General features: G+C 34.5%; 1 protein-coding gene across 2 annotated transcripts in view; it reads left to right on the forward strand.

The window, feature by feature from the left end:
- MANBA (mannosidase beta) overlaps window positions 1-13,733 on the forward strand; it is a 123,369-nt gene that overhangs the window by 97,639 nt on the left and 11,997 nt on the right. Inside the window, exons 12-13 of one of the 2 annotated variants that reach the window (XM_002745542.6) lie at window positions 144-362; window positions 5,868-6,032. In XM_002745542.6, coding sequence (XP_002745588.1) covers window positions 144-362; window positions 5,868-6,032 — 384 coding nt within the window. The remainder of the gene's footprint in view (window positions 1-143; window positions 363-5,867; window positions 6,033-13,733) is intronic. The other variant, XM_054253117.2, reaches the window with a different exon arrangement.

Genomic DNA, 13,733 nt, shown 5'->3' on the forward strand with positions numbered 1-13,733 from the left:
AATGGGGAAGAAGGTAAGTGGTCCTATTTTCTATCAGCTAACCTGGTATTTCTTGGAATTGTTAGTATTTTTAAAGAAGTAAATGATTTGTACTTTACAGGGTGAATATATTATTTTTGAATTCATTTTATTTCTGAACTCAGGGAGACAAGAGTCGTCCTTTTATTACATCCAGTCCTACAAATGGGGCTGAAACTGTTGCAGAAGGCTGGGTCTCTCAAAACCCTAATAGCAATTATTTTGGTGATGTACATTTTTATGACTATATCAGTGATTGCTGGAACTGGAAAGTTTTCCCAAAAGCTCGATTTGCATCTGAATATGGGTATCAGTCCTGGCCATCCTTCAGTACCTTAGAAAAGGTAAGTCATTGTTCGATTTTCTAATGTTTCAGAACAGTAGGCTCTGGGGATGTGGGCATGTGTTCTTTCTGATCACTGGTTCAGAAAATCACATGAAACCTACATCTTATTTAAATTAAAGTTTATGGAGGAAAATAAATTTTTTTAAACTTTGGGGATTACTTTTCTATATTGCTTTTACTGTGTTCCTTCAGGAGCACTGAAAGCACTAAATGGGAGCCAGTGGTTGCTTAAGCCTGACTTATTATCACACATGGAAATAACTCTTACTCGCTACAATAAGTCTTACTTGTAAATCATATCATGCAACCGTTTTACCATTTACAGATATATGGACTGGATATTTCACTACAGTAAGAGGGGCAATTGTGATTAAAAAAACCCTTTGTCTAATATTATCATCTTACCTTTTCTTTCCTCTTTCTCCTCCTCTTCCATTCCCTCATCCCTTTCCTCCTTTTTTTTTTCATCCTGCTGTTGTGTTTTATTTTCTGTATGGATTTTCACTCTCTCCATTCCTAATGATTCAGTTTCAGCATTGTGTGTGTTCTTCTTAAAATAGCTTTATTGAGATATAGTTCACTTGCCATACTATGCACTCATTTAATGTGTACAATTTAATAGTCTTCAGTATATTCACAGAGATGGGTAGCCAGCACCACTATCTAATTTTAGAACAATCTAAATTTAGAACTCAAAAGAAACCCTGAACCCATTAGCAGCCACTATCTATTTTTCTCTATCCCTCCTTCCCAGTCTCAGGCACTACTAATCTACTTTCTGTGTCTGTAGTTTTTCCCTGTTCTTCATATTTCATGTAATTGGAATAATACGATGTGTGGTCTTTTGAGGCTGATTCTATGACTAAGTATGTTTTCAGGGTTCATACATGTTGACCATGTATTAGTATGTTCCTTTTTTTATTGCTGAATAACATTCTGTTGCATGAATATACTACATTTTGTTTATTTATCAATTGATGGACATTTGTGTTATTTTCACTGTCTGGCTATTATGAATAATGCTGCTGGGAACATTTGTGTGCATGCTTTTGTGTGAATATATGTTTTCAATTCTACTGAATATATATCTAGGAGTGGAATTGCTGGGTCATATGGTAGTTCTATTTTTAACATTCTAAGGAGCTGTCAAATTGTTTTCTGTAGTGACTGTACCATTTTGCATTTCTACCAGCAAGGTATTAGGGTTCCAGTTTCTCTACATTCTTGACATTTTTTTCTTTCTTTTCTTCACATTTCCCTGGAAATTTACATTTACAGGAAATTTGCATATCCTTGATGGCGAATTATGTTGACCATGTTTTTCATTTGCTTACTGGCCATTTGTATATCTTCCTTTGAGAAATGTCTGTTCAAATGCTTTAGCTATTTATTTATTTATTTATTTATTTATGTTAATAGAGACAGGATCTTGCTTCATAGCCCAGGCTGGTGTGCAGTGGAGTGATCATGGCTCACTGCAGACTCGACCTCCCAGCCTTAAGCAGTCCTCCTGCCTCAGCCCTGAAAGAAGCTGGGACTACAAGCATGCACCACTCAGCTAATTTTTGTATTTTTTGTAGAGATGGGGTTTCATCAAATCATAAAGGCTGGTCTGAAACTCCTGAGCTCAAGTGATCTGCCTGCCTCGGCCTTCCAATGTACTGGGCTTACAGGAGTGAGCCACTATGCATGGCCTGGTCATTTTAAAATTATTTGTCTTTATTTTATTGAGTTGTGAAATTTAAAAAAATATATTCTGGCTATAAGATTTCATCATTCTTTAATTTGACAAAATTACCCACTCCACTTTGATGGAGACCCAGGAGGAAATCAAAGCACTGTGAGAGGGCACAGATAGAACTCCCACCCTGCAGTGCTTTCACGTCCTCCTGGGTCTCTGTCAAAGTAGAGTGGGTTGATTACTGTTAAATTAAAGAATGAGTACATGGTACACAGCAATTATTCAGTAAATATTCTTGCTTCCTTCATTCCTTCCTTCCCATTCTCAACAATAAGTACCTGGGTTCAGACTTACTCTCTGTCTCCAGAGCTTCTTTCCATCAAGCTTTAGTAAGATTAGTATTAGAAATTGCTAAACCTTTTCCTTAAATCTATAATAATTTCTACTGGCTCCTTCAAATAATGGAATTATTTTATCCCATGTTTTTGTGAAATTCCTGGTGATGTTCAGAGATAATAAACACTATATTTTAAAATAGAAAAAGTTGAAGATAAGTGCGGCTCATTGTGATTCATTTGTTATCTCTTGATTTAATCATCTCTTTTTAAGCTACCCTGTTTAGTTGAGAATTTGAATAGGTGATTGGAAAAATAAAAGAAACCAAAAGAATAACTACACATAACTTTGGCTCTTTTATTTACAAGCTTTTTCATGTATTCAACAAATCTGTTAAAACATATCTTTTTAATTGGGAATGCATTACTTTTTCATGAAATACTCAACATGCGATTATCAATATTGCACACTGATTACAAGTTTGGGCTTTGGAATAAACAGAACCAGTTGAATATGACATCTGCCACTCATTATCTGTATCATCTTGGACAGATTATTTAATCTTTTTGAATTTCAGTTTCCTCGTCTGTAAATTGGGGTTAATGGTAGCAAGTACCGTGTGTGTGTGTGTGTGTGTGTGTGTGTGTGTGTGTGTGTTTGCATGCAGATACGCGTGTGTACATGTGTTCATGAGTAAAGATTAAGTTAACTAATACATGGAAGCACTTAGCACTGTTCCTGACACAGTGAGAGCCCATGAAATGTAAACTCTTATTACCATTAGTATAGTCCATTTTAACCATATGATTTGTATGAAAATTTCATTTTCTTCCGATCCTTCTGAGTTTAATGAACTAGGGACTGGAGCTAGACTGAGTTAGATTTGGGTACTGAACAAGTTATTTAACCCTTCTGTGCCTGGTTTCACATCTGTAAAATGGGGTGATAATAGTATCTACTACTAGAGTTTGTTTTGTTTTCTGTTTTGAGAGAGGGTCTAGCTATATCACCCAGGCTGGAGTGCAGTGGCCTGATCCTGGCTCACTGCAGCCTCATACTCATGGCCTCAAACAATCGTCCCACTTCAGCCTCCAACTAGCTGGGACTACAGGAATCTGCCACCATACTGGGCCAATTTTTTATTTTTATTTTTGTAGAGATGGGGTCTCACTATTTTGTCCAGACTGGTCTTGAACTCCTGGGCTCAAGCAATCCTCCCACCTTGTGGATTATGGGTGTGAACCACTGCACCTGGCCAGGATTTTATGAGTATTAAATAAGCTAATATTCTTTTTTTTGAAGTTAATATTCTTAACATAATTAAAACTTTGCCTAGCCCTTTACAGTTCTTTCTGGTAATATTATTATATCTGGAAGTTTAAAGATTTTCAAACCATAGTTATAAGAAGGTGGAAAGCTTCCCATATAAGTAAAGGTCAGGTTTACTGTTCATGGGATAGATTCAAGTTATTACAAATGAGAAGGCTGCATGGCCCAAAGGTATGTTTCAGACTTTGAAAAGGAGGAAGGACACATCTATGTGAAAGCTAAAAAAGTTGAGCTCGAAGAAGTAGAGTAGAATAGTGATTACTAGAGGGTGGGAAGGGTTGTGGGGGAGCGGCAACAGAGAGAGGTTGGTTAATATGAAATTATAGCTAGATGGGAAGAATAAATTCTAGTGTTCTATAGCACTTTGGGGTAAGTATAGTTAATAATAATTTATTGTATATTTTCAAATAACTAGAAGAGAGAATTTTGAATGTTCCCAATACAAAGAAATGATAAATGTTTGAGGTGATGAATTTACTTATTACCCTGATTTGATCCTAATACATTGTATACATATGTCAAATTATATGCAATGTATAAGGTATACTTGGTATACATGGTACCCCATAAATGTGTACACTTACTGTGTCAATTAAAAATAATAAACATAGGCCTGGTGTGGTGGCTCACACCTGTAATCCCAACACTTTGGGAGGCCGCAGTGGGTGCATCATGAGGTCAGGAGATTGAGATCATCCTGGCCAACATAGTGAAACACCATCTCTACTAAAATACAAAAAATTATCTGGGCATATTAAAATAAATAAATAAATAAAAAAAATAACAACTATAAATAAAATAAATGAAAAGGAGGAAGCATAGGAAGAAGACTATTGATAAAGGATGTGCATCTAAAATGTGTACAAGATGATTGTAAATGTGAATATCTCTATTAAATATATAATAAGAACAGTAAGCATTCTCTAAATAATTCTGGTGGTGGCATTTTGGAAAAACATCTATAACTGGGAAAAACTTCCAAATTTAGTATAGCTAGTGTACATTTCTTATATTTTGGTACGAATCAGTTCCTGAAGAATAACCTTTTCCTTTTACAGTAACGGGCCTATGTGTTGCTTGAGTACTGGGAATGAGAAGTCACACTTCATGAACAGGGATTAAGCTTTTTTAGTTTTCAGGTTTTTGGGTGGAGGGGCAGAGTATGTTTTTTCAAAGTCTGTGTAACTTGAATTCAAACTCTGGATATTTTCAGATGTAGCCAGCAATTGTCTTATTTCTTAAGTTCTAACAGTGCGTTAAATTACAGACACAGAAGCCAGAATTACTGCCTTTTTTTTTTTGTGTGGTAGATATAATCCAACATATATGAGTTAAAAAAATGTTTATTTTTACTTTGAGCTGATGGTAAAAGAAAGATCCTGTAAGTTAGGATAAAAGGAATAAAATAAAGATCCTATAAGTTGGACCTGCCTTAAAAAAAAAAAAAAGATTGTTGATTTATAGTAGCCTTAAAGGTCTCTTAAAAAAAAAAGAATGAGAAAACTCAAAAAAATTTTTTTAAAGAATAAAAGTAAAAAAGTAAATAAAAGATTGATTTTTAGGGGAGACAAGTAGCGTTATTTGGTTTGCGTCTTCAACCATATAAAAATTAAACATATGTATGTCAGTTTCATTTAGTAATCACTGATAAATGAATGAGCAGTGTAAGTGCTAAAGCATTTACTCTCTAATATTCCATTATAGTGTAATAGGTGTTTTATTCCTATTTAAGAATTGTGACAGTTTTAAGAGAATGTCAATTGCATTCTATTATTGTTTTGACAAATGAATACAAGATAAAATATTTACCTAAGTAGATGAAATGATATTTTAAAATACACATAATGAATGTCTCAAAAACCAAGAATATGTTTTAATAAAACAAGGGTCTTAAGAGAAATACCAAAATATAACTTTCTTAGTTGGAGAAAGGGTGATATTATGGACCAAATCCTGGTTTTGTGATTCCACTTTCCACAAAGCTAGTCCTTCACTTACAACAAGTAGGATGGGAAAACATTTATGAAGCTGGAGCTGCAGAACAAAACCTCGAGCTCTTTCCGGTGTGTAGAGTACTTTCAGGGTTGTCAGGAACTTAGAGAAAACTAGTTTTACTGCCAACTTTCAGATTTCCAATTCTTATTCTTTATTTGAAAGGTCTCATCTACAGAGGACTGGTCTTTCAATAGCAAGTTTTCGCTTCATCGACAACATCACGCAGATGGTAACAAACAAATGCTTCATCAGGCTGGACTTCATTTCAAACTCCCCCAAAGCACAGATCCATTACGTACATTTAAAGACACCATCTACCTTACTCAGGTAAGCTGTTTTCTTTCTAGAGTTGAACAGGGTCCTGCAGTTAACATAAGAGATTATGTAGATTTTTTAGGCTTAATATGGTGAAAAATATTCAGGTTTTCATTCTACTGGTTAAGGAATTTATTTTCTTAGAAGTACATATATGATGACACATAGGATATGAAATAGTTCATTTTTGGCATTTGTTTCTTTTACAAAAGCAGCTCACAAAATTCTGAAACAAATTGTGTATTAAAATACTCCCTACTTCCAGATTGCTCTAAAGGTTAAATAATTAAGATAGTGACATTTCCCAAGGATAAAATAGAACAATGAAACACAATAGAGTCCAGAAACAGATCCCTGTGTAAGGGACACATGACTTATGACTGTGGTGCCACCACAATTCAGTATAAGAAGAATCATTTTATCAATAAGTAGTGTGTAACACATGGATACTTTTGTGGGAAAAGAAATCAACTTGATTCCATATATACAATTTAATTTGATTGTTGGGCGTGGTGGCACACACCTGTAGTCCCAACTACTTGGGAGGCTGAGGTGGGAGGATTGATTGAGCCCAGGAGTCTGAGACTAGTCTGGGCAAAATATCAAAATCCCCATCTCTAAAAAATAAATTAAGAATAAATTATAAAAACTTCATTTGATCAATGACTGAAGACTCAAATGTGAAAGGTACTATGATAAAGCTTTGAGAATACATGTAATAGCTTCATAATCTGGGGATAGATAAGAATTTTTATATAGAACATAAAAAGCACTAACTAGAAAGAAAATATTGATAAATTATACTCCACTGAAATTATGGACACCATTAAGTATTAAAAACACCATTAAGAGAGAGAAAAAGCAGGCCACAGATTGGGGACCAATAGTTTTAATTCATATATTTGATAAAAGATTTGTATTCAGAATAAAGCAATTTTTATTGCTTTCCACAAAGCAATAAGAAAAAGCCAGACAATCTATTTAAAAATGGATAAAAATCTTGAACAGGTATTTCACCAAAGAAGATATCCAAAGGGTCAATAAATGTATGAAAACATGCCCAATCTCATTTTAAATCAAGAACATGAAAATTGAAGCCATACCCGGATACCCTGTACACCTGGCAGAATGACTAAAATTAAAAAGATTGACAATACCAACTGTTGTTGAGGAAGTGAAACAGATGGAAATTTTAGACGTTGTTAGTAGGAGTTTAAATTTGTTTAACCATTTGGAAAATGTTATGGCAGTTTCCACCTAAGCTAAATGTTTGCTTCCCTTTTGAATCAGCATTCTGCTCCTGGCTATGCACCTAAGAAAAATGAGTTAATATGTCCACCAATGGACATCTAAAATAATGTTCATAGCAGCATTATTCACAATAGCTCCAAAGTACAAACAGCCTAAATGTCCTTTAACAGGAGAATCTATAAGCAAATTATGGTACATTCATACAGTGGAATACTCCACAGCAATAAAAAAAGAATAAGCCACTGATAACCAGCATCAGCTTGGATGAGTCTCACAGATATTATGTTGAATAAAAGAAACCAGACATAAAAGGATACATAACTGTATTGATTTCCTTTATCTTGAAAGTATAGATTAGAAAAAGCAATCAAGATGATAGTCAACAAAATAGTTGTCACTGCTCTTGTGGAGGATGGTGGGGAGCAATGATTAGGAAGGGGTACATGAGAACTTTGTTTTCTATGTTGACCTGAGTAGTAGTTACCTGGATGTATGCGTATATCAAAAGATTTGTGAATGTTACAGCATGTACCTTGCTGGATTTTAAAAACAGTTCTATCAAGGTATGATGGGCATATCATAAAATTCACATGTTAAATGTACAGTTAAGTGATATTGATAGAGTTGTGCAACCATCACCATGGTCCAATTTTGGAATACTTCCATAATTCTAAAAAGATCCCTTGTACCCATTCACACTCCCACCTCCAGCTGCAGGAAACATATTATAAATCCATATTCTGTTTCTATAGATTTCCCCTTTTTCAACATTTCATATAAATGGAATTATACAATACATGATGTTTTGCATCTGGCTTCTTTCACCTAGCATAAAGTTTTTGAAGTCATTTATGTTATAGAATGTACTTTATTTCCTTTTTCTTGCCAAATAGTATTCAGTTATATGATTATACAATTTTGCTTATCTATTCATCAGATTCATCTGTTGATGGACATTTGGATTGTTTCCACTTTTGACTATTATGAATAATGCTGTTAGGAATACTCATATAGAAATCTTCATGTCGACATAGATTTTCTTTTCAAAGGGTAGAAATATATGAGTGGAATTGCTGAGTTACACAACAATTTCATGTTTATCTTTTTAAGAAACTGCCAAACTGAATTTTGGATAATGTTTTCATTTTACTTTTTTTATTCACCTGTTTTAGTTCATGAACCTGTAACCACACTTAAGACTCCATTAAAGCCGCTGCTTATTTTTTTTGCCATACTTGTTTGAAGTTCTTAGAGAGGAGGAAAAAGCCTAATCCCAATCAAAAAGTTGATCTGAAATAGATAGGAAGTTTTTAAAAACATAATCACAGTTAAATTTTCCTGCCTTAGTATCTAAAAATGTATGAATTTTAATCCAAATTCATGCTCACACCTTCATCAGTGTTCTCCTACATGAAGACACAAACCCCATGATAGATGCCGAAGCAGGAAACTGTAAGCTGAAAGAACAGTCTTTTTAGAAGTTGATGATATGATTAGGAGAATTTTAATGTTTCTATCATAATCTTATAGGTTAGGGAAGTTTTGCCAGGGTGGTATGTAATTCATGAACTTACCAGAACACAAGGTTAAAGGCAATGCTGGTACCTGTCCCTTGAAAAGTGTTGCATTTTATCTAAGTTTTCACAGATAATATTGTTTTAAAGCATTTTGGTATATAAAATAGGCTGATTATTATTTGTGTGTGTGTGTGTGTATGTGTAAAAACATTTTCTGCTATTGTTTTTATGCTGGATTTCCTCCCTCCAGCTGTTTTATTACTGTAACTTTATTCTTTTCCTCAAAACTATATTCTAAGAACTGACAGAAAAAATTTGTCTTTTTTGAACTGATTAGCATTAAAGATCCATAGTCAGGAACTGGGGATACAAGTGGAGCTATTTGCTGCCAGTTTTTGTTGGTGATGGTTTTGTCTGAGAGTTTAGCACTAGTGTCCTCCCAGGCTTTGGCTCAGATTGGACTTGTTCTCCTGTGGCTTGTTAGTGTCTACTTTCCTCCTTTTCCAACATACTAGATGAGATCCGTGATGAAAGAAATCAGGGTTACGATTATTTTGTTTTGTTTTCAGTGTCAGATTTTCTTGACTGGAATACAGACAGAAAATGTTAGGGTTTTAGAGTTTTTCCTTGTTACTTTGATTTCAGAACAGTCCTCTTTAATTTGTGATTGGAAATAAAGCCCTTCTCTGTTCCATTTTCTACGTTCCTACTCCCACCCCTGTTTTTCTCATAGTCTGTCATACTGTTCTGAAGAACAGAGTGCTTGCCTTTGTTCTTAATAAACTTTCTAGACAGTTTATTATTAAGGAATATTTGCAACTGTCAGCAAAGTCTTAGCTGAGAAAGCTGTGCAGTAAATTTCTTCACATTTAGAATCCTTCCCTATCTTTTCTTTATCTTACAGCCGTAAAGATATGGGCTTCTGTGTTCATTAATTCTCCTAGTATTCCAGGATAATTTTGCCTCAACTTTTACTCTCCCCTCTTGCCCTGTTACATTGTTTTCCAAATAGCCCATATACATAAGCATGCCCTCTTAAGCTGTGTTACACAGGACTCACTCTCTAATTTGAGGACAACTATCTAAATGAACACATCTAAACTAAATTTTGGGTGACTTACTCTACCTGCATGCCCTCTTATTGGCTATTAGGAGAGTAGGCCAGCCCAAGGACATTAATTACCAAGCCTTTAGCTTACAGCCTTCTCTACTGCTCTTGTTTATTCTTCACGTATCTACTGAACAGCTAATGGTGGCTTGGAGATGTCCTTGAGAAACTCATTTTCTTCAGGGGCTGATTTTATCTTCCCATGCTGTAACTAACTCGATCGTAAGAACTAACGACAAAAGATAGGTGATGCTGTAGGTGCAGGTTTTGATGATACCCGCTGCCCTGGAATAGTTATCTGTTTGGTAAGTAGCACTAAGACACGATGGAAGATCCAGGCCATACTGAGCTTTGCTTTGTTTCTGTTACATCTTTATTATCATTGAACATGTGTTCAAATTTAGGGTTTTAAGGTCTCCACAAAAAAGAACTATTATATATTTAGTGAAACTGGGTACAAGACAGGCTCAAAAACAAAACTGAATTGCTCATTCTAATAATAATCTAGAGAATCCTTATATTTAAATTTAAAAAATGATCTCAATAGGGACATCCTAAGTGAGGGAATATCAGAGAATATTATTACAGGTGGACTAGCCATAAATTTGTAAAATGTAATTTTTAGCTTTTACTTTTTTATTTTTGAGATGGAGTCTAGCCCTGTCACCCAGGCTGGAGTGCAGTGGCGTGATCCTCCGCCTCCTGCGTTCAAGCAATTCTCCTGTCTAAGCCTCTGGAATAGCTGGGACTACAACAGGCATGTGCCACAACACCCAGCTAATTTTAGTAGGGCTGGAGTTTTGCCATGTTGGCCAGGATAGTCTTGAACTCCTGACCTCAGTGATCTGCCCTTCTCAGCCTCCCAAAGTGCTGCAATTGCAGGTGTGAGCCTCCATACCTGGCCACTAGTTACTTTTTTACTGTTGACATACTTAACTACAAAACAATAATTTTAAAATATATTCTTGAACAATGACACATATATCAGAGAGTAATAATACTTTAAAAATGCTAAATAAAAGATCTGTGAAAAAGCTTTTGAAATTAAAAATTTAAGTGTAATTTAAAAAAATGACATACTGAGTTTTAAGATAAGAGTAGAGTGAGCAAAGGAGGGGAAAAAAAGAGTGACCACTAACATTGTATATTATATATTAGGAGTTTATATAGGTATCATGTAATTTAACAATCAAGCAAATATTTAGCATTCTATGGGTACCTACTGAATGCCTGGTCCTGGATCATGAAGTGCTTTGTAATTCTTGGCATTTAATTCTCACATTATCTCCAGACACCCGTGTCACTCTTTCCATTTTATATATGAGGAAGCAGAAGCTCAGAAAAGTTAAATATTTTGCCTAAGAAATCAGGGTAATGAATGGAGCAGGGTTTCTGCTTTTTAAACTGTAATATTTTATCCCTTCACAGTTGCAATAATGGTGTTTGGTTACATGGTTAACAGTAATTTTCAGCAGTTAAGTAAAGTAGACATTAGAAATTTTGCACATTAAATAAAGACGTCATTAGAACACTGGAGAAAACCAATGAAGCCAAAAGTTGGTTCTTCAAATAGATCAACAAAATTGACAATCCTTTAACTAGACTGGCCAAGAAAAAAGAGAGTGTACTCAAATTACTAAATCAGGAATGAAAGGGGAAATATTACTACTCACCTTACTGAAATGAATAAGGTGATAAGAGAATACTAGACACAATTATATGGCAACAAAGCAGGCAATTTAGATGAAATGGATGAATTCCTAGAGAAACAACCCATGAAAACTGAATCAAGAAGAAATAGAAAATCTGAATAGCCCTATAACAACTATGGAGAGTGAGTTAGTAAAAACAACAATAACAACAAACAAACAAGCAAAAAAATCCTTCTTCTAAAAGGAAAAATTTAGGACCAGATAGCTTCACTACTGCCTGGCTTATTTCACTTAACATAATGTCCTCCGGATTCTTCCATGTTGTCACAAGTGACAGGATTTTCTTTATTTTTAAGGCTGGATCATATTCTATTATGTATATGTACCACATCTTCTTTATCTACTCATTTGTTGATTTCATATCTTGGCTGTTGTGAATAATGCTGTAGTGAACATGGGAGCACAGCTCTTCAACATACTGATTTCATTTTTTTCGGATATATACCCAGTAGTGGAATTGCTGGATCATATGGTAAATCTATTTTTAATAGTTTGGGAACCTCTATACTGTTTTGAATAATGGCTGTACTAATTTACATTTCAAATGGTAAAAAGAATAAAATGGGAGGAAGAATCATGTTTTCGACAAGTGGTGCTGGAACAATTGGATATTCATATGCAAGAGAATAAATTCAGACTCCTACCTCATACCATACACAAAAATTAACTCAAAATGAATCAAGAATCTATATGTAATAGCTAAAACTATGAAACTCTTAGAAGGAAACTTAGGTGTAAATTTTATGTCTTTTGGTTAGGCAACAGTTTCTTGAATTTGACATCAAAGACATTAACCAAAAAAAAAAAAAAATAGACAAATCGTACTTCATCAAAAACAGAAAACAAAAATAACCCCTTTCATATGGCAAAAGACACTATCAAGAAAATGAAGATAATCCCCAGAATGGGAGAAAAAATTTACAAATCATATGTCTGATAGGGATCTAGCATCCAGAATATATCAAGAACTCTTAGAACTCAAAAATGAAAAAGACAACTCAATTTAAAAATTGGCAAAGGCTTTGAATAAGCACTTCTTTAAAGAAAATGACCAGTAAACACATGTAAAGATGCTCAATATCATTAGTTATTAGAGAAATGCAAATCAAAAACTACAGTGAGATACCCAGTTATATCCACTACAATATCTACAATTTTTTTAAAAAGGAAAATAATGAGTATTGACAAGGATGTGGAGTAATTGGAACCCTTATATGTTGCTGCTGGGAATGTAAAATGGTGGTAAAGTTTGTTAATTCCTTAAAAAGTTAGACATAGAGGTTACCATATGACCCAGCAATTTTACTCTTAGGTATATATACTCAAAAAAATGGGAAAAAAAAGTTCACTCAAAAACCTTTTCACAGAGGTTCATAGCAGCATTTTTCATAATAGCCAAAAAGTGGAAATAACATAATTTTTCAGCTGATGAGTAGACAAGCAAAATGTAGCATATCCATACAATAAAATATTATTCAGAAGTAAAAAGGAAGCCAGTCACAAAAGCCACATATTTTATCATTCCATTTATGTGAAAAGTCCAGAATAGGCAAATCCCAGAACAGAGGAAGTAGATTAAGTGGTTTCCAGAAGCTGGGGAGAGGGGAGAATGGGAAGTGACTCCTTCCCACTATGGTATTTCTTTTTGGGGTGATGAAAATATGCTGGAACTAGATAGTGGAAAGAGTTACACCGCCTATGACTGTGGTAAAAACCAATGAATTATAACCTCTAAAAAGGATGAATTTTATGGTATGTGAATTATATCTTCGTTTTAAAAACAGCTTTATTGGAAGATTCTTAGTGTCAGGATAATTTAAGTAAATAAAGTATATAAATATTGAGAGAACTAAGTCACATGGATACTCCAAGTCCCATGGGTTGAGGGTGTGTTTCTGGAAAATGTAGTCCAGCTACAACTCTCACTCTGGAGGAAAGGTTTATGGGTTTTGGAAGACAGCTAACAACCACCAGTGCCAATGCTGGAATTGGGACTTAGATCTTGGTATCTTGATCCAATTTCTTTTCACCATACCATTTATTTGCCTCTCCTAGGAGACCAATTTCATAAGTGTAATCAAGCTGCAAAGAATAGGCTTTTTTTTTTTTTTTTTTTTTAAGACAG

Source organism: Callithrix jacchus, chromosome 3, assembly GCF_049354715.1.
Source record: "Callithrix jacchus isolate 240 chromosome 3, calJac240_pri, whole genome shotgun sequence".
In the NCBI taxonomy this organism is placed as follows: domain Eukaryota; kingdom Metazoa; phylum Chordata; class Mammalia; order Primates; family Cebidae; genus Callithrix; species Callithrix jacchus.